General features: G+C 48.4%; 1 protein-coding gene across 3 annotated transcripts in view; it reads right to left on the bottom strand.

Moving 5' to 3' along the window:
* Window positions 1–20,972, bottom strand: part of ALDH1L1 (aldehyde dehydrogenase 1 family member L1) — a 139,938-nt gene that overhangs the window by 20,199 nt on the left and 98,767 nt on the right. For all 3 annotated transcript variants that reach the window (XM_030205706.1, XM_030205703.1, XM_030205705.1), the window contains exons 7-15: window positions 18,811–18,948; window positions 16,887–17,012; window positions 15,155–15,246; window positions 14,154–14,298; window positions 11,671–11,790; window positions 10,713–10,840; window positions 3,147–3,297; window positions 2,668–2,738; window positions 232–337 (exon numbers count right to left, since the gene is read on the bottom strand). In XM_030205706.1, coding sequence (XP_030061566.1) covers window positions 232–337; window positions 2,668–2,738; window positions 3,147–3,297; window positions 10,713–10,840; window positions 11,671–11,790; window positions 14,154–14,298; window positions 15,155–15,246; window positions 16,887–17,012; window positions 18,811–18,948 — 1,077 coding nt within the window. The remainder of the gene's footprint in view (window positions 1–231; window positions 338–2,667; window positions 2,739–3,146; window positions 3,298–10,712; window positions 10,841–11,670; window positions 11,791–14,153; window positions 14,299–15,154; window positions 15,247–16,886; window positions 17,013–18,810; window positions 18,949–20,972) is intronic.

Here is a 20,972-nt window from a genome sequence, read left to right as displayed (position 1 = left end):
CAAGTATGCACATGTAAATATCACATCATACCTTATGTTGAGCAGACTGGATGAACCCTACAGGTCTTTATCTGCTGTCATCTACTACGTTACTATGCTGACTAACTAGTCATGTAGCGGCATTAAATACATGCATTAATTTTAATGCTGCTTCTGCCATTCAATTTAAATGTTGTCACCTCTGCTGAAAGTTTACCTCACTGTTGTTAAATATTGTACGGCATCAGTCACCTGAGCAGGCTTCAGTACAACTGTGTTGCCAGCGGCCAGGCAGGCGGCTGTTTTCCACGCCAGCATCATGAGCGGATAGTTCCATGGGATAACAATACCACAGACACTGGGGGAATATAAATACCGTCAGCATCATTATAAAACTCACCAAGAAGGAGCAGGGATGTGTGACAGAAGAAGCATCGTCATTTGCATCAAGATGCTTTAAGCCTCCTGAACTTGGGGTGACGAAACAGCACTTTAAAGTATGGAAGGACCATGAATGACCAGAGGTCATTTCCATTGACTAAGTGGTCAGTGAGGAGTAGTGTAATGGCTTGAGCAGCAAGCTGAGAAAAGGGAAGCTCAGTTCAAATGCTGCTTTGGCTCCTTGTGACCTTCAGCAAGTCACTTCACCCTCCATTGCCTCAGGTACAAACTTAGGCCCCCTTTTACTAAGGCGCGCTCACGTTTTTAGCGCAGGCTAAAATTGTGGGCGCGCTAGACATTGGAGATGACCATAGGAATGCATAGGCGTCTCTAACATTTAGCGCGGCTTAGTACAAGGGGGCCTTAGAGGCTCTTTTTCTAAACCACGACTAAATTGGGAAAAAAGACTTAGCACAAACCATATTAAAGCATTTTGTAGCAATTTGCCTGTCATCATGCTCTAATTGCGTACAATTTAATTTGTTTTAAATTTTTCGGGAGGAGGCGCGTCATGGGCAGGGAAATGGAATGGAAGTGTTTTCCGATTAGCGCATTGTAACTGGATAACGTGAACTTAACGTGGGAGCAGTTAGCACTTCCTAAATATGGAGGTGGTAACTGCTCCTGCATTAGTTTTTGCAAGTCCCACATGCTAATGGAAAAATTAGTGTTGGACCTGCAAAAAACAAATGAAAACATCCTTAATATACTGCTGTGGTAAATCTGGGCTTAGCGCATGGGAAAACCTCACATTAGCATGTGCTAAGCTCACATTTTGCCATGGCTTAATAAAAGGGCCGGGAAATACCTTCTGTACCTGCATATACACCACTTTAATGGCTTTGCAGGTGGTATACAAATTAAAAAAAGAAAGAGGGATCCTGCTTATTTATAAAAGTGCCCATTAAAGGCTTTTTTTAGCCTTCAAATCTGTCTGTTAGAAAGTTCAAGAAACCATGCCAGAGTTTGTGGTGTCAGCAGACACCCTGCAGCAGGCCTGAAGTTCACAATCGTGCTATGCTACATGATACGTCTATTCTGCTAAGTTCAAAAGAGATTCTAAGCGAATTACAAACAATAAGTCCTTCTTCAGGAGAATTTGCAATTGCATATTTAAAAGCAGCAAGGCAGATGGTCCGCCAAATCCAATATGGAAGATAAAACAGCAAGGCAGACATTGTAAAAATCACACTTTTTATTAATAGATTAAAAGCTTTCACTGGAATCACAGCGTTTTTATGACAGACTGATCCCAGAATCTAGCTTGCTATGTTTTAACAGTTACATCAGCCAGGCTATTTTGGGAATTTTATGTCAGCTGGTGAATCACTGCCCCTGACACAGTCATTTTATACTGGCAAAACATGGCCATGTAGAGCATTTTGTGTTACATTTCTGGGAGCTTTTAATCTATTAATATTATCAATAGAAATCAAACAAAATAAAACATGGAAAAGAAAATAAGATGATACCTTTTTTCTTTTTTTTTTCTTTTCCATGTTTTATTTTGTTTGATTTCTATTGATAACCTTAAGAGTGGACTAACACGGCTACCACACCAATCTATTAATAAAAACTGTGATTTTTACAAGGTCTGCCTAATTGCATATCTAATACATTGAAACTAAAAAGCATCTTTCTCATCAAACAAAAAAGACTTGACGCTTTCCTGAAGGAATAATATTGTGTTATTCTCTGAATTGAGTGGCCTAGTGGTTAGGGTGGTGGACTTTGGTCCTGAGGAACTGAGTTTGATTCCCACTTCAGGCACAGGCAGCTCCTTGTGACTCTGGGCAAGTCACTTAACCCTCCATTGCCCCATGTAAGCCGCATTGAGCCTGCCATGAGTGGGAAAGCGCGGGGTACAAATGTAACAAAAAAAAATTCTAAAGACATTAATGTCTTTCCATTATATGTCCACCCCTTGGTCTATTGCTTACATACTGCACATGCCAAAATGCTTTTGACATCGCTGCATAACACTTCCCCTCATTTTCAACAAAGGGATTTAGCTCCCACCTTGCTCTGCAGTTCAAGGTGAGTTACATTCAGGCACAGAGGTATAAGCACGGTTATTACGTGTCGTTCAGACTCTGAAAACATTCACAACATTTATCTTCCAATCATTTTTTAACTTGTGCCATTGTGGCTGCTTCCATAACCTCACTTGCTCTGAATGCTGATGAGTCAAGCAAGCTGCGTCCTGTTCAAAGGTCCCCCCCACCTGGAGAAGTTCCACACACTCACCCGATGGGCTCCCTCCTGGTGAAAGTTAGATTTCGGTTTGGTCGAGCTTGATTGATTGGGATAGTGCTTCCCTATAAGTCAGAAACAAAGCAATATTTACTGAATTTTAGTAGACCAGAGTTGTCAAAATTTCGGCACAGAGTCTATGGTTGAGGTCACATTGTTCCTGAGAACCATCAAATTATCCCCAAATTATGCGCACGACTTCTCATGATCTCTCCATCCCTCAATAATTAGGTGAATAAAATAAGGATTTTATTCTTCCAAAGGGAGCTGGCAGAGAACAGGCTCCAGGACCGAGATCCTTCCGATTCAATGCCAGACTAGACTTAAAATATCCATTTTCAGCTCATGCTGTACAAGCACAGAGACCCCCTCCTCATTCTGGCGTCATATGTTTGGGTGTAATTTCATGTGTCCCCTGTCAGTTTTCAGATAAATACTCCCAGCTATTACAGAACAAGAGATCTGTACCTCACCTGGATCTTGTCACACCAGCCTGCAAAGTAGTGGAAAGTCTGGATGGACATGCCCACGTGTGTCTTCAGGGCCAGGGTGTACACTGCTCCCGAGTCCATGCTTTCAATGGTGGCCAACTCTTCCTGGTGCTCTTCCATGAGATCTGCCAGTCTGGTGGAACAGAAAGTGAATGATACATACCTGTAGCAGGTGTTCTCCGAGGACAGCAGGCTGATTGTTCTCACGACTGGGTGACGTCCGCGGCAGCCCCCACCAACCGGAAGAAGCTTCGCGGGCGGTCCGCACGCAGGGCACGCCCACTGCGCATGCGCGGCCGTCTTCCCGCCAGTTGAATGACAAGCAAAAGATGAAAACGCAACTCCAAAGGGGAGGAGGGAGGGTAGGTGAGAACAATCAGCCTGCTGTCCTCGGAGAACACCTGCTACAGGTATGTATCATTCACTTTCTCCGAGGACAAGCAGGCTGCTTGTTCTCACGACTGGGGTATCCCTAGCTCTCAGGCTCACTCAAAACAAGAACCCAGGTCAATTGAACCTCGCAACGGCGAGGATACAACAGAAATTGACCTACGAAGAACAACTAACTGAAAGTGCAGCCTGACCAGAATAAATGCGGGTCCTGGAGGGTGGAGTTGGATTTACACCCCAAACAGATTCTGCAGCACCGACTGCCCGAACCGACTGTCGCGTCGGGTATCCTGCTGGAGGCAGTAATGTGATGTGAATGTGTGGACAGATGACCACGTCGCAGCCTTGCAAATCTCTTCAATAGTGGCTGACTTCAAGTGGGCCACTGACGCTGCCATGGCTCTAACACTATGAGCCGTGACATGACCCTCAAGAGCCAGCCCAGCCTGGGCGTAAGTGAAGGAAATGCAATCTGCTAGCCAATTGGAGATGGTGCGTTTCCCGACAGCGACCCCTAGCCTGTTAGGGTCGAAAGACATAAACAATTGGGCGGACTGTCTGTGGGGCTGTGTCCGCTCCAAGTAGAAGGCCAATGCTCTCTTGCAGTCCAATGTGTGCAACTGACGTTCAGCAGGGCGGGTATGCGGCCTGGGGAAGAATGTTGGCAAGACAATTGACTGGTTAAGATGCAACTCCGACACCACCTTCGGCAGGAACTTTGGGTGGGTGCGGAGCACTACTCTGTTGTGATGAAATTTGGTATATGGAGCATGAGCTACCAGGGCTTGAAGCTCACTGACCCTACGAGCTGAAGTAACTGCCACCAAGAAAATGACCTTCCAGGTCAAGTACTTCAGATGGCAGGTATTCAGTGGCTCAAAAGGAGGTTTCATCAGCTGGGTGAGGACGACGTTGAGATCCCATGACACTGCAGGAGGCTTGATAGGGGGCTTTGACAAAAGCAAGCCTCTCATGAATCGAACGACTAAAGGCTCTCCAGAGATGGCTTTACCTTCCACACGATAATGGTAAGCACTAATCGCACTAAGGTGATTCCTTACTGAGTTGGTCTTGAGGCCAGACTCTGATAAGTGCAGAAGGTATTCAAGCAGGTTCTGTGCAGGGCAAGAACGAGGTTCTAGGGCCTTGCTCTCACACCAAACGACAAACCTCCTCCACTTGAAAAAATAACTCTTTTTAGTGGAATCCTTCCTAGAGGCAAGCAAGACAAGGGAGACACCCTCAGACAGACCCAACGAAGCGAAGTCTACGCCCTCAACATCCAGGCCGTGAGAGCCAGAGACTGAAGGTTGGGGTGCAGCAGCGCTCCGTCGTTCTGCGAGATGAGAGTCGGAAAACACTCCAATCTCCACGGTTCTTCGGAGGACAACTCCAGAAGAAGAGGGAACCAGATCTGACGGGGCCAAAAAGGCGCTATCAGAATCATGGTGCCGTGGTCTTGCTTGAGCTTCAGTAAGGTCTTCCCCACCAAAGGTATGGGAGGATAAGCATACAGGAGGCCGGTCCCCCAATGGAGGAGAAAGGCATCTGACGCTAGCCTGCCGTGTGCCTGTAGTCTGGAACAGAACAGAGGCAGCTTGTGGTTGGTCTGAGAGGCGAAAAGGTCCACCGAGGGGGTGCCCCACTCTCGGAAGATCTTGCGTACCACTCTGGAATGAAGCGACCACTCGTGCGGTTGCATGACTCTGCTCAGTCTGTCGGCCAGACTGTTGTTTACACCTGCCAGGTATGTGGCTTGGAGGAGCATGCCGAACTGGCAAGCCCAGCGCCACATCCCGACGGCTTCCTGACACAAGGGGCGAGATCCGGTGCCCCCCTGCTTGTTGGTGTAATACATTGCAACCTGATTGTCTGTCCGAATTTGGATAATTTGGTAGGACAGCCGATCTCTGAAAGCCTTCAGTGCGTTCCAGATCGCTCGGAGCTCCAGGAGGTTGATCTGCAGATCCTTTTCCTGGAGGGACCACAGACCCTGGGTGTGAAGCCCATCGACATGAGCTCCCCACCCCAGGCGAGATGCATCCGTCGTCAGCACTTTCGTGGGCTGCGGAATTTGGAATGGACGTCCCAGGGTCAAATTGGTCCAAATGGTCCACCAGAGCAGTGAAGTGCGGCAACTGGTGGAGAGGCGGATGACATCTTCTAGATTCCCGGTGGCTTGGAACCACTGGGAAGCTAGGGTCCATTGAGCAGATCTCATGTGAAGACGAGCCATGGGAGTCACATGAACTGTGGAGGCCATATGACCCAGAAGTCTCAACATCTGCCGAGCTGTGACCTGCTGAGACGCTCTGGTCTGCGAAGCCAGGGACAAGAGGTTGTTGGCCCTCGCTTCGGGAAGGAAGGCCTGAGCCGTCTGGGTATTCAGCAGAGCTCCTATGAATTCCAGAGACTGGGTTGGCTGGAGATGGGACTTTGGGTAATTTATCACAAACCCCAGCAGCTCCAGAAGTTGAATAGTGCACTGCATAGACCGGAGGGCTCCCGCCTCCGAGGTGTGCTTGACCAGCCAATCGTCGAGATATGGGAACACGTGCACTCCCAGCTTGCGTAGGTACGCCGCTACCACCACGAGGCACTTTGTAAACACTCGTGGGGCAGAGGCGAGCGCAAAGGGCAGCACACAATACTGAAAGTGCCGTGCGCCCAGGCGGAATCTGAGATACTGTCTGTGAGCTGGCAGTATCGGGATGTGAGTGTATGCGTCCTTTAAATCCAGGGAACATAGCCAATCGTTTTTCTGAATCATTGGCAGAAGGGTGCCCAAGAAAAGCATCCTGAACTTTTCTTTGACCAGGAATTTGTTCAGGCCTCTCAGGTCTAGGATGGGACGCATCCCCCCTGTTTTCTTTTCCACAAGGAAGTACCTGGAATAGAATCCCTGCCCTTCCTGCCCGGGTGGTACGGGCTCGACCGCATTGGCGCTGAGAAGGGCGGAGAGTTCCTCTGCAAGTACCTGCTTGTGATGGGAGCTGAAGGATTGAGCTCCCGGAGGACAATTTGGTGGCAGGGAGGCCAAATTCAGGGCGTATCCGCACCGCACTATTTGGAGAACCCACTGGTCGGAGGTTATGAGAGGCCACCTTTGGTGAAAAAATTTTAACCTCCCTCCGACCGGCAGATCGTCCGGTACGGACACTTTGAGGGCGGCTATGTTCCCGTGGATCCAGTCAAAAGCCCGTCCCCGGCTTTTGCTGTGGAGGCGCAGGGGGCTGCTTAGGCGCACACTGTTGACGAGAATGAGCGCGCTGGGGCTGTCCCTGTGCCTGACGAGGCCTTCGGGCCGGCTGGGTGTACCTACGCTTTGCAAAAGAATAGGGTACAGCCTGCCGGGCCCGGGAAAAACGTCCGCCTGCTGAGGTGGATGCTGAAGGCGCCCGGTGGGAGAGCTTGTCGAGGGCGGTTTCCCGCTGATGCAGTTGGTCCACCAGCTGCTCGACCTTCTCACCAAAAATATTATCCCCCCGGCAAGGGACGTCGGCCAGTCTCTGCTGGGTGCGGTTGTCCAGGTCAGAGGCACGCAGCCATGAGAGCCTGCGCATCACTGTACCTTGGGCCGCAGCACGAGATGCCACGTCACAGGTGTCATAGATACCCCTGGACAGGAACTTTCTGCACGCCTTCAGCTGCCTGACCACCTCCTGATAAGGCCTGGACTGCTCCGGCGGGAGCTTATCGACCAGGTCCGCCAGTTGCTTCACATTGTTCCGCATGTGGATGCTCGTATAGAGCTGGTATGACTGGATGCGGGTCACGAGCATGGAGGATTGGTAGGCCTTCCTCCCAAACGAGTCCAGAGTGCGAGACTCCCGCCCCGGGGGCGCCAAGGCGGTATCCCTCGAACTCCGTGCCCTCTTGAGAGCAGAATCCACGACCGCCGAGTCATGGGGCAATTGGGGCCGCATTAACTCTGGGTCCGAGTGGATTCTGTACTGGGACTCTGCTTTCTTGGGGATGATGGGATTAGATAACGGTCTCATCCAGTTCCGAAGCAGTGTCTCTTTGAGGACATTGTGCAACGGCACCGTGGAGGACTCTCTAGGTGGTGATGGATAGTCGAGGACCTCGAGCATCTCAGCCCTCGGCTCATCCACAGAGACCACGGGGAAGGGAATGCAAATAGACATATCCCTTACAAAGGAGGCAAAGGAGAGGCTCTCAGGGGGCGAGAGTTTCCTCTCCGGTGAAGGCGTGGGGTCAGAGGGAAGGCCCACAGACTCCTCTGAGGAGAAATATCTGGGGTCCTCCTCTTCCCCCCACGAGGCCTCTTCCTCGGTATCGGACATAAGCTCATGTAGCTGAGTCCTTAACCGGGCCCGGCTCGACGTCGAGGCACCGAGGCCTCGGTGTCGTCGAGCGGTGGACTCCCGCGCCGGCGAGGACGAAGCTCCCTCCATCGACGTTGACGGGGACTCCACCTGCGTGGCGGTCGAGACCGGCGCTGCAAGCGGCTGCGGTGTCGACGGCCTCGGCACCGGGCTAGAGCTCGCCGGCGCCACAGTCAACGGCGCCGAGGGCGCAAGCACCCCCGGCGCTGGCACAGCTTGGTGCATCAGCCCTTCCAGGATCCCCGGAAGGATGGCTCGGAGGCACTCGTCCAGGCCCGCTGCTGGGAAAGACGGGGGGGGCCGGTAGAGGCGTCGGTGCTGGAAGCTGTTCGGTTCCAGGAGACTGCACCGAAGTGCTGGGACCCTGACGCGTCGGTACCTCCACAACCGAAGGGGATCTCTCCTCTCGACGCGGACGCTTCGGCGTCGACTCCTCGCCGGTACCGAAACCCGGCTGCATCGAAGGCGACCGATGACGGTGCTTCTTGGATTTCTTCCGGTGCCCGTCATCGGTGCCCGCAGGGATGGAGGAGGAGGAGGTCGATCCCCCTCGGTCTCGAAGAACCGGGTCAGACAGGGTTCAGTCCCGCGGGCCATGGGCCGAGGGAGTGACCGGGGCCGATTGCCCACGCGGCCTCTCACCCCTACCCTCACCGGAGGACCGGCGGGCCGACGGGACCTGTTCTCCTGGGGTCGATGCCATCGGTGCCGATTTCGCGGGCATCGATACCGGTACCGAAGAACCGGCCGTCGATACCGATGCCCTCGAGGTCGACGTCGAGGGGCCGGCGCAAGTTCCAAAAAGACGGTCCCGAAGAACTTGCCTCGCAACCTGAGTCCGTTTCCGGAGACCTAGACACAGGGAACACGACTTGATATTGTGCTCCGGCCCGAGGCACTGGAGGCACCAAGCGTGGGTGTCGGTCTGCGAGATAGGCCGGCTGCACCGACCACACTTCTTAAATCCACTCGGGACCTTCAAGGACATCGACGGAAAAATCGCATCGGCGAAGTTAAAGTCGTCGATGGTGACGGTAAATCACACCTCGAAAAATAAATCGACCGTGCGGCCACTAGGCCGCAACGCGACGCCCCCGCTAGAAACGAGGGAAAAATGGAGCGCGTGCTCTCTGTTTTTTTTTTTTTTTAAGGGAAAAGAAAAAGTGGAGCGCGCGGCAACAGAAACAACAAAACAAAGAATTCGCATAAACGCGACGGTTTTTCCGGGGCTGGCTCAGAGAGAGCGGCGATCGCACGACTCTCTCCAGCGCGGAAAAAAAAAGAACTGGCGGGAACGGTCGCGCATGGGCGGGAAGACGGCCGCGCATGCGCGGTGGGCGTGCCCTGTGTGCGGACCGCCCGCGAAGCTTCTTCCAGTTGGTGGGGGCTGCCGCGGACGTCACCCAGTCGTGAGAACAAGCAGCCTGCTTGTCCTCGGAGAAACACGGGGACAAAGATGACAGCATACTGTGGGGGGGGGGGGGGGGTAGCTCTCATCATCGGCCAATCACAGGAGACATGTGTGTTTCTTTTGGACTGTGGCAAGGTCAGAGTTCTGCTACCCCCTTCCCTTGTCTATGTGCTTGGGGGTAACTTGTTACATGCTAGCAGTATTCTGTTATCTCATGGGAAACTGGCATTGTTTTTCATAGTTTTTAGTTATTTATTAGGCCTGAAAGTTTTCTCTTAACCCTTTTATCCAGCTTTATAAGTATTGCCAAACTGGAACAGACCGAAGATCCATCAAGCCCAGCATCCTATTTCTAACAGTGGCCAATCAAGGTCACAAGTACCTGGCAAGGTCCCAGAACAGTACAATATATTTTATGCTGCTTATCCTATAAATAAGCAGTGGATTTTCCCCAAGTCATTTTAATAATGGCTTATGGACTTTTCTTTTAGGAAGCTAGCCAAACCTTTTTTTAAACCCCACTAAGCTAGCTGCTTTTACTACATTCTCTGGCATCAGATTCCACAGTTTAATTACACGTTGAGCTTGAATACAACCTACCTCTAATGGGACTAAAGTGTTGTGAAAACTTCACTCTCATTCACCGGGCATTTTACCCAAATTTTAACTCTTACCACTCTCTTGTCCAGTCCAGCCACCCAACATGTGCACCTGATGTCTGGCTGCAAGGTGTCACAAATAAAGAGCAGATCCTGCTCCCTACCAGAGGCAGTGAGTGTTCCTTCCACCACAAATCCAGCCCTAACCCCAGCTGTCCCTGGGAGGAGACCACACTCAAGGTTTCTGTCATTGCGTTGCCATGGTGCCAACTGGCTGGCCCATATTTCATAGTATTAAACTCAGAAAAAGTATCTCAGGTACTGGTGAAAGGCAAACACGTCACCTGCCTCTTGGGATTCCCTTCCACCCCTATCTCTGCTTCTCTAATTAAACCTGGGTCTAAAAAAAAAACTTTGTATAAATTCCTGAAGGAAAAGTCTATATAAATCATTATTAAGGTAGATTTGGGGATAAGAAGAATGGAATCTTGCTACATTTTGGGATCCTTTTGTGACCTGGATTGGCCTCTATTGGACACAGGATACTGGGCTTGATGGACCTTTGATCTGATCCACTATGTTCTTTCTATTCCTGCCTGAGCTGTTTGATGTCACAGTCTAGGTCCTGTGATGTCACAAATACATTCATGCTACGAACAGTGGTCTGTGACATCACAGAATGAGAAAAGAAAAAGCTTAGCACTAGTTTTCCAGAAAATACTTTGGGCTCCTATTAATTAATGACAATTATTTTTAATAAAACCAGGTTCTGTAACAAGCTGGACTGTTCTAGCCTTACTTGTATATGAGCCGTCCACGGTCCCTGGCGTTCATTTTTCCCCATTCTCCCTGCTCAAAGGCGTCCTTAGCAGCAGCCACCGCCTTGTCCACATCCTCAATCTGAGCCAGTGACACTTTACAGATGGGCTGAAGAAAACACGGGCACAAGATGGAAAATCCTGGATAAGTGCATTGCATTAAGATGGAACATTGGGCTGAGATCCTAGGGTGTTCTTGTCACTCCCAGTACCTCTTCCCCTCAGTTTTCTGCTGGGCCCTTATGATTTGGTTGAGGTAGGGTACTCGGGAGCAGTCCTGACTGACTTACTAATATTAGTGAAAATCGTTCTTTGACAAATGGGTGAATGAAGTCATTCTTAAGAACTGGAAATGAACAGGAGAAGGGTTTATGGTTTAAGGGTAGGTACAACAATGGAAATAACTTCTCACAAACCCAGAAATTTAAAACACTAGTTTGGAAGGGTTCTGGCACCATTAAATTGTTTTCTTTCTTTATTATAAAGCCGCTTGCTTTGTTCACTTATCATATGTACGAAAAATCTCTAACTTGTGTAAATACTGAATTCTCATAGAGTGGGACTGAATCAAATAGTAAACTCTGAATGGATAAACTGACAACCAGTCCCACTAACCACTGTCTCTTGAGGATCTGCACTGTTCATAATCCCCCATGCTGCAATCAAGCAAAGCTTCTACATTTGTCATTACCGAGGTGAATCCCAACTGATTTTCTTCCTGCTCAAAGCAGAAATACTCTGCCTGGCCAGGTTCCTGCCAATTCTCCTGTATCCAGGATCAGGTACATGGTGTCTTATATATATATATATATATATATACACACAAGAGCATTTCAAACCTACACGGTGAAGCCAAGGATTCCCCAGCCTGTTGCCTCCAGGATTGCGGTAGGAATCTTTTTTTAAAAGGTGGTATAACAAACTTTCCCCCTCACTCACCATCCCATCAGATGGGTTGATACTTTCATAAGTTCTGCCCCCCTCAGCATCCTGAAATTGCCCGTTAATAAAAAGCTGGTGAGGCATCCGGATGGTCATGTTATTCACAGTCCGCTCAACCTGGCAAGAAAGTCACAGTTTCACTGGTTATTCAAGGGTCCTTTTACCTAGCTGCTAAGCTGCGGTAAAAAGCAGCAGGGGCCAATTTTGCCGCGCACTGCAGTCCTTTTCACCGCAGCGGGTAAGAAGGTCAAAAAATGGCATGACCACGTGGTAAGATTTCACTTACTGCGTGGCCATGCAGGGGGGAGGGAGCACATAACACCACCCACTGAGGTGACGTTAAGGTCTTCCGCACTAACACAGCAATAACCAGGTAGCACATGATGCTGCCCAATTACCTCCGCGTTAGCACTGCGCTGGAAAATATCTAGCTATTTTCCATAGCATGGCAAATGGCTGAGGCTGGGACTTCCGTCAGTGCCTGTGTTTGTTTGGCTGGCGGTCATTCCACGTTGGGCTTACCACCACTCTATCAAAGGGCCCCTGAGATTAAAAATATTTACAGTGACAAGGCCACTGCTTCCGTTTCATTTTATTCAATTCATAAATTGCCTATTGTTGGATATCTAAGAAGTAAAACAAAGTTTTAAAACATTACATAAAAACAAAGAAAAATCATGTACAAAACAATAGACTAACTCCTAAAGTTAAAACCTCACTGAACAAATATTTCAGTCCTTAGTTTATTTTAACTTAATATATTTCAATTTTGGTTGTTTAAAATCTTGTCCTTTTATCCTTATTCTGTAAATGATGATTTGGTCCTGATTTTGATTATTTTATGTATATCTTTGTTACCATTTTTACTTGTGTCAGTCTTATCATAGTTTATTGTTATTTAAATTAGACTCCTGAAGCAGGCTAACAGCCGAAACACGGTACTATGTCAAGTTTTCATCAATAAACTGTTTATCATCGTTTGAAGTCTCCTCGTTTGCTTCTGGTTTGCCTGGTCTATTTCCCACTCCTTCCTGTGCTATTGTTATTTCATCGTGGGATTTTGGCGCTCCTCCACCTCGGTGGATCCTCACCGACAGTTTCTTCTGAAACATTAAATGTGACCTGCTGCTGTCATGAGCTCAAGAGCACAATTCTAAAGTTGTGGGCTTGGGGTGAAGAACCCTCGTCAGGTCAGGTTTTCACAATTTCCACAATGAATATTCGTGAGATCTGTTTGCATGCAATGGAGGCAGTGCATGCAAATGGACCTCATACATATTGATTGAGGAAATCCTGAAAACCTGACTGGACTGAGGACCGAGGTTGGACACCCCTGCTCTAGAAGGAAGCTTCGCTGCAATGTGTGGACAGGCCACATAACAGCTGATTTATTTATAGAGTGACCTGATCTACTGTTAATATTATTATTTATTGCATTTGTACCCCGCATTTTCCCACCTCTTTGCAGGCTCAATGTATGACCAGGGGCCACAGATTTTTTTTTTTTTCAGGGGCCACAGATTCTCACCATGTTGTCTGACATTGGAAGTTAGTTCCTTCTTTGAGGATGTGGGGTGCTGTGTTTTAGCGTTTCAGAATTTCAGGGATCACTAGTGTTACATGGTTTCACTGTCTGCTAGACCAGTGCATTAAAATCCAGTCCTTGAGGCATACCTAGTCCCATCAGGTTTTCAGGATATCCACAATGAATATGCATGAGGGAGATTTACATACCAAGGAGGCAGTGCATGCAAATCTCACTGTGGATATCCTGAAAACCTGATGGGACTAGGTTGAGAAGCACTGTGCTAGACTGAAAAGTGTTGTTTTGTTTGTTTTTGATTCAGGAGTTTCCCTCATGCTCATTTAGGCCTCTGAATCAACTAGAACCAGCACGGGGATCTGGCCCCATGAATTTTCATTTGTGACTGCTTGGGCATGTTACCCTGTTTGAAGACCCCCTCCCCCCCAACATATATAGTCTGGTCATTGCAGTGATGGTTCCGGACCTAAACCCATATACTTGCATCTTCCAGAATACAGCAATCATGGGACTTGAATCCGGCAAGAATAATCACATTTAAGTAATAACCATGGCTCTCTCCCACCCTGGGGGTTGTGAATGTTGCCACCCCACAGGCTCCCCAGCCAATTCAGGGACCTTCCACACAGCAGTAGCATCGCTGAGCCACTGAGTCTGCCTGAAAAGTTTCTTCTACCTGGTTCAGGATGGGTTCTAAAGTCATTCAGCTGCACAAATGGCTTCCGACCATCCCAGTACAGGAATCGTCCTGCTGCCATTCAGCCTGTGGCCTTGTGGTGGAGCTGCTGCTGTTACCATTTCATTCTCCTGAGTTAAAAGTTGTATTTTGTCAGGTTATGTCTGGAGCAGGTGAACCCTGCAGTGCAATGACTCCACCATGGGATTAATAAGTGACTGTGTTAGATAGACTGAGACTAGAACAATGAAAGACACCTACGTAATCCACAACCAGCTCCTCCTCGTCTTCCCCTCTGATTCTCCTCACAAGCATTTGAATGAACTCCTCAAACTTGGTGGCCATGTAAACGTCTTCATTTTGCAACTGTAAGCCACCACACTTCAGCTTCACTTCCTCCACCAGCCTGCAGACATGGGAAGAGGGTGCAGGGATGAGGAGAAATTAAATTCCACAGTCACTCTCTACAGGTCAGTCCATACCGAGTTGCTGTGTCTCAGAGCTGCTCTCCAGCACTATCGTTATCAGAGCTGGCTCAAAAGTGTCAAATGCTCTACCAAACCCACTCCCCCTCCATCTTATAATCGAGCATCTACCCTTCCTCTCTTTACCTCCTCCCACTCCCAACAAGTGGCCAGCATCTCCCCTTCGCCTCTATTCCCCCCTAGTTGGCCAGCTTCTCATCTCATCTTCCTTACCATTCCCCCCCTTCCTGCATCCAGCATCTTCCTCCTTCCCTTCTCACTGTTGGGTCTGCCACTGCCGCTCTCTTCCTCCTCCTGGCACAGCCTGGCCACACGGGTCCTATAAGCACAGGTCTGCACTGAAGCTCCACTTTGACCTGCCCCCTTCTGAGACATACTTCCTGTTGGAGAGAGACGGGACCAAGCAAAACTTCAGTACAGGCCTGCGGTTAAAGAACCTGCAAGCACTGATACTTCTTAATTCTTCTGGCTAGGCTGGGAGGAGGTCGTGGGCACCAGTGAGGGCAGGTCTGGCAGCAAGAGGGAAAGTGGGGGAAGGCTCTGGCATGTGTCACCCTGCCAAATTGTGTCACCCTAGGTAGCCATAGAACAGAAATTCAAAGCCACTAAGGGACAGACACGAAACCCAATTCACAGCTGACTTCATCTGCACATGATGACAGCTAAACCTCACAAGGATTTTCAGTCACAATTTTGCATAGCATCACTTATTTTAAGGTTGGTTTCCCCTTCCTCTGGCACAGACATTAGAGACAGCTTTTCCCCGCGCTCCCTTACCTAACTACATCCATAGATGCGGCTCCTGCCTTGAAAAAATCTGTGGAGTCCTCGATCATTTCCACGCTGGTCAAGATCCTCTTCCAGGCAGCCTGAAACAAAACAAGGCACAAGCATCCAAGCTCAGGCTGTTCTGGAACTTTCTCTCCAGGGTCATGTCTCCAAATGGCTTAGTTTTGCACATACCTGACAAATAAGGAATCTCACTCCTAAGCCATGGCATTAGCACAATAATCTCAGTCTGTCAAGTTTAGTGCTAATGCTTTCCCAGAGGCAGCAGAGTGGAGGAGTAGCCTAGTGGTTAGTGCAGTGGGCTTTGATCCTGGGGAACTGGGTTCAATTCCCCCTGCAGCTCCTTGTGACTCTGGGCAAATCACTTAACCCTCTGTTGCCCCAGGTACAAATAAGTACCTGTATATACTATATAAACCACTTTGAATGTAGCTGCAACAACCACAGAAAGGCTGTATATAAAGTCCCATTTCCCTTCCCTTATTTGAGATTCTACGTGGAGTGTTGCTATTATTTATTTGTTACATTTGTACCCCACATTTTCCCACCTATTTGCAGGCTCAATGTGGCTTATTTGAGGTTCTGTTGCTACTATTTGAGATTCTACGTGGAATGTTGCTAGTGGAGGAGTAGCCTAGTGGTTAGTGTAGTGGACTTTGATCGTGGGGAACTGAGTTCGATTCCCACTGCAGCTCCTTGTGACTCTGGGCAAGTCACTTAACCCTCCATTGCCCCTGGTACAAAATAATTACCTGAATATATGTAAACTGCTTTGAATGTAGTTGCAAAAACCTCAGAAAGGCGGTATATCAAGTCCCAGTTCCCTTTCCCTATTGGAGATTCTACATGGAATGTTGCTAGTGGCAGGGCCGCCGAGAGACTGGGCCAGGCCCGGGACAAAGCCGCCCCCGGGGCCCCACCCACCCGAGGTCGCCGGGCCCACCCGCCACCGGGCCCTCTCTCTACCCCCGGGCCCTCTGCACTGACCTTAAGCGCCGCACCTTCGAAAGTGCAGCAAGCAGCGGCAGACCACTCCTTCCTTCCGTGTCCCACCCTCGTGGAAGTTACATCAGGCGAGGGCGGGACACGGAAGGAGTGGTCTGCCGCTGCTTTCTGCGCTTTCGAAGGTGAGGCGCTTAAGTTCAATGCCAGGGAGTGACGGAGAGCAGGCAGGCCAGACTGCGGCGGTGCCGCCGGGCCCCGGAGGCCCGGGCCCGGGGAATTTTGTCCCCCCTGTCCCTCCTTCTCGGCGGCCCTGGCTAGTGGAGGAGTAGCCTAGTGGTTAGTGCAGTGGACTTTGATCCTGGGGAACAGGGTTCCATTCCCACTGCAGTTCCTTGTGACTCAGGATAAGTCACTTAACCCTCTGTTGCCCCAGGTACAAATAAGTACCTGTATATACTATTTAAACCTCTTTGAATGTAGTTGGAAAAAACACAAAAAGGCAGTATACCATTCCCTTTCCCCTCCAAAGCTACCTCCCAGTATATGTTAGACTAGACCAGGGAAAAGCAATCACTTATAACCTGTATGTATTTAAGCAAGATCATGTAACATCACCTCTAGGACAGGAAAGCAGAAATGGACTGAATGAGAATTAAAAGAACCAGTTCACTAAAATATCAGAACAGACAATGCTTCCCACACGATCATTGATCTTAACCTTGGCTGTGTCCTTGGCTTAGGGAACAGGTAGGATCCAGCCAGCTAAATCTCTTACCCGGATCTCCTCGGAAATTTTCCTTTCATCGTCTGATAGCTGCAGGGTGTCGCTGTCTGCGGCCTTAAAGAACTGAGCTGCTGGGATCATTCTTCCATCCTCAAACTGAATGTTCTTCACCAGAACCTGGATAGGAAAGGAAAGGTCACAGCTGGTCCAACCACCAACACGCAAAACCCCTGCAGTTGCGCTTCCAGAAAAGCAAACTCCCTACCCCAAAGGACTGTCAGCTTGTGTCTGATGGAGTAAATATCCTGCGAATGGCTCCAGGGCCCAATTTCATCTATTCTTCAAGTGCCAGGATAGTGTGTCAAAAAAATTTCACATGAGACCTAAGTCCATCACTGGACCACAGGGCAGACAGCCTATCTCTGACCTCTCTCCACCCCCATCCTCTTCAAGCTGGCTCTTCCCCACCCCTCCAGTTTTTATCCTTTCCCCCTATACTTTCTCTGGAGGTAAGTTTGAGGTGCCACCTTGCTCTCTTGTCTTGTGAGAACAGAGTGGGATTTTGGGAACAGTACGTAGCTGAAACTCACCGAGAGCAGCAAGTCTGAGGGACAGGTGGGGGAGATTATATACTGGGGAAAGAGGGAACCACACTGAGGGTCGATGGGGGTCACCACTGGCCCTCGGGGTCTTGAAATGAAGAACGTTGCTCTAGAACCTTTAGCTACACGATGTGTGTGAGCTCCTGGAGATATACAGCAAATTGCCTTCTAATGGTGGGAGGTACAGAGGCCACTGAGAGACACTGAACATGTCCAAGCTATGAGGCTATTCACAGCTGAATGGTTTGTACCATCTCTCAAAAGTCCAGCCCCCCTCTTTGGAGCAGTGATGGCTGTGCTGCTCTGTACTGTGACCTCGTGGACACAGGTAATCTCATTTGTAAAAGAAATGCTCTATACACTGAAGAGAGAAAGTTAATAATCTCTCTCTTTTCTTTTAACTTAATATTTCTTCCTTAGCACGTTTCTTGTGATTTTTGTTTGAGCGCAATTTTCAAAGCCATTTACCTGGGCACAAGACCTAACTGAAAATTCCCCTGCTCAAATGTAACTCAGGTATTTATGCGCATTCAGACCTTCAGAGGAGTTACACAGGTTACTTCCCTTACAGGACTGCGGCCATGTAAAGCAGACAGAAGCCGCTCATCTTCCTCTCAATCAATATTCTAGGCATTAACAACGTGTCAGTAGGAGGCAGTGAGGCTTATTTTCAAAGCACTTAGCCTCCCAAATTTCCATAGAAACCTATGGAACTTAGCCTCCCAAAGTGCTTTGAAAATATGCCTCAGTGTCACTCCAGAGCTCCTGGAGATATATCTAGCAAACTAACACCATCCCAACTGTGAACCTAGTGTTCTGTGTTTTATGGTTAATGAAAAAGCTGAGAGAAAGAAAATACAAAAAAAGTGCTAAGCAGCCACTGGTGTGAGTCAGTCATTACACAATATTAACCCGAATGGTTTCTTTTTGTTTCGGAAGCGAGTTCTACACCTCAGTTTATTTCATTAAAAGATATCCCCTGTAAAAAATGAAGTGAACTGAACAACGGATGCAAAGCAGTAAAATTGGAAGAAGTTTAAAAAATCTGGTAATTCATTAATGAAGGTTCAGTAAAACCTAAGAGCCCAGAACCCCACATGCTGCATGAATGCAGACCTGCAATACACAAGCTTCAGCGCAGGGAAGTGCTGCCTCCTGCTGGTGGAATATAGCATTTGTTGTGGCCTTCCAACCCCCCCACAAGTCAATGGCAACAATGTCTGACTACAAGCCAACAAAAGAACAAGGCCCATGCTGGATTAAACCTGACCTTTACCACTACCAATAATTACACATCCCGTCGGACTCCCTGCGGTCCCGAAAGCACTGAAATGGGTACATGTGCTCTCTGAGGTTACATAAAGTTTGGGTACCATTTTCTCATCATTTCCAAACAGCACAAGACCCCTTTTGGTGATGATGCCTGGTCTGCTGGCTCCCAAGAGCTCCAGGGGTTCTCCTTCCGCAACAAAGCCATTGTCCAGCAAAGTGGAGCCAAAAAATGTCAGTTTCTAAAAAACAGAAAGCAGGAAAGGGTGAGTTCTTTGCTTGGCAGCTGGAAATCTCTCAGTTAGCAAACACGCGTCAGGACAGGGCTGGCGTGGGCCAGTCGGAGTCAGTGCAAGCAAGGTCATGCTTCACAAGGCTGCAAAAGCAGCTGTATCTCAAGGCCATGAAAAGAAAATGTGGAATTGCAAGAATGTGGATATTAGTTGCTAGAATTGAACAGGCGCATTCTTGTGATCCCAATAGGTTGGATGCCAGGGTGTTAAATTGCCTCTTACTGTACAAATTCTCAATTTCAGCCACTAGTACATCACTTACAAGGAACTCTGACGGAGATGCTTGCAACATTTCATTAGCCGCACAATAATGTTTCATCTAATTGTGCGGCTAATGCACAGAGGCTTTCGACCACTGCTTTACTGCGCACAGAAGCAGTGACTGAAAGTCCCATGCTAATGAGCTCATTAGTATTAAAACGAGCTCATTAGCGATTCCATGCAATGCACAAATAAATAAATAAATAAATAAATACTGCAAAATTAAAGACGTGATGCAGTAAGCCAGGGGTTCTCAACAGAGTCCTCCGGAGAGACCCAACCAGTCAGGTTTTCAGGACATCCACAATGAATATGCATGAGATATTTGCATACACTGCCTCCTTTGTATGCAAATCTAACTCATGCATATGTGGGTATCCTGAAAACCTGGCTGGCTGGGTGTGTCCCAAGGACTGCAGTAAGCTAACGAGTTACTAATCTGAAGCGGGCAGAACGTCGCCGCTAATTGGGGGAAGCCTGTCAGACACATGCACAGATAGGTTAAGCGGGGAGGGCGGCTTACTGTGTGGATGTCTGAACAAGCTGAAAATGCCAGCACATGTCTGCACCTGTTGTTCGGTACATATTAGCCTCACAAACATTTTTTGTACGTACAATTTTTGCACTGCTGATATTTATATGCAGAACAACAGACACAGATATTGTTTTTGTTCAGGCACACACACAGGAGCTGTTACCTCCCGTCTGTCTTTTTAAATTTGCACGAGCTTTTTTTAGTCTGTTATTTAAACTTCAAAAAACTGGCTCTGAGCCAACCCTTCTACAGTGCTCTGGACCTGGCCAAACATTTCCCACATTGTGCACGTTAAAAGCTACCTGTTTCCACCGTGTATTGTGGAGGAATCCTTAATAGCCTCATTACCATTCATTTTAATGTAGTCTGCAGCCATGTGTACCGCACGGGTTTAACTCCCATGCTCAACCCCTTTCTGTGCGGCCAGTAACATGTACCTACATCTATGCTAACCAAACGCTTTGACTCCTGGTACTTTTCTGCATCTGGGCGCCTTTTTGTCCATCATCTCTCCTATACAGATGCTAAGAATGGTGGTGCCCTCTTGTGGCACAAACAGCAGAATGTAGGTCAAGAGCTACTTCCCTGGTAACTCTCTAGCCACAAAATATCAAGTACCTGCCTCTACTCTCATCTCTGCCCAGCGATTCCCAGTTACTTGGTTCCACACTGGAGATTTTGAGACAGTCCTTGATTTCTGACCACCCCATCAGGGTGCATTACGGGACCTGAAACACTGATTTTGCTGCTCTGACCGGTCACCTTCAATGGACAGAATCAGGCACTACAAATCCCATTTGCACAATAATCTCAGTCTGTCAAATTTAGTGCTAATGCTTTTCCAGAGACAGCAGAGTGGAGGAATAGCCTATTGGTTAGTGCAGTGGACTTTGATCCTGGGGAACTGAGTTTAATTCCCACTACAGCTCCTTGTGACTCTGGGCAATGTTTTGAAATGCAAGTTGAAAACCAGGACTGGTAACTTGGCATCTCTGCTTCCCTTGGGCTGTGAGTGCTACCAGACTGCTGGAAATACTACACAAAATCATTCCTGCTATCAACTCAGTGGCCTGTGCAATCTGTTAGAGCCATTTTCGAGCCTGGTCTATCACTGGGGCTTTTGCCCAGGGACCTGGAGCAGAAAAGAGCAGGAAATATATGAAAGCCAGTACTGACA

Source organism: Microcaecilia unicolor, chromosome 6 (genome assembly GCF_901765095.1).
Source record: "Microcaecilia unicolor chromosome 6, aMicUni1.1, whole genome shotgun sequence".
Lineage (NCBI taxonomy): Eukaryota > Metazoa > Chordata > Amphibia > Gymnophiona > Siphonopidae > Microcaecilia > Microcaecilia unicolor.
Note: the sequence above shows the minus strand (reverse complement) of the source record. Positions and strands in the feature narration are given on the sequence as shown.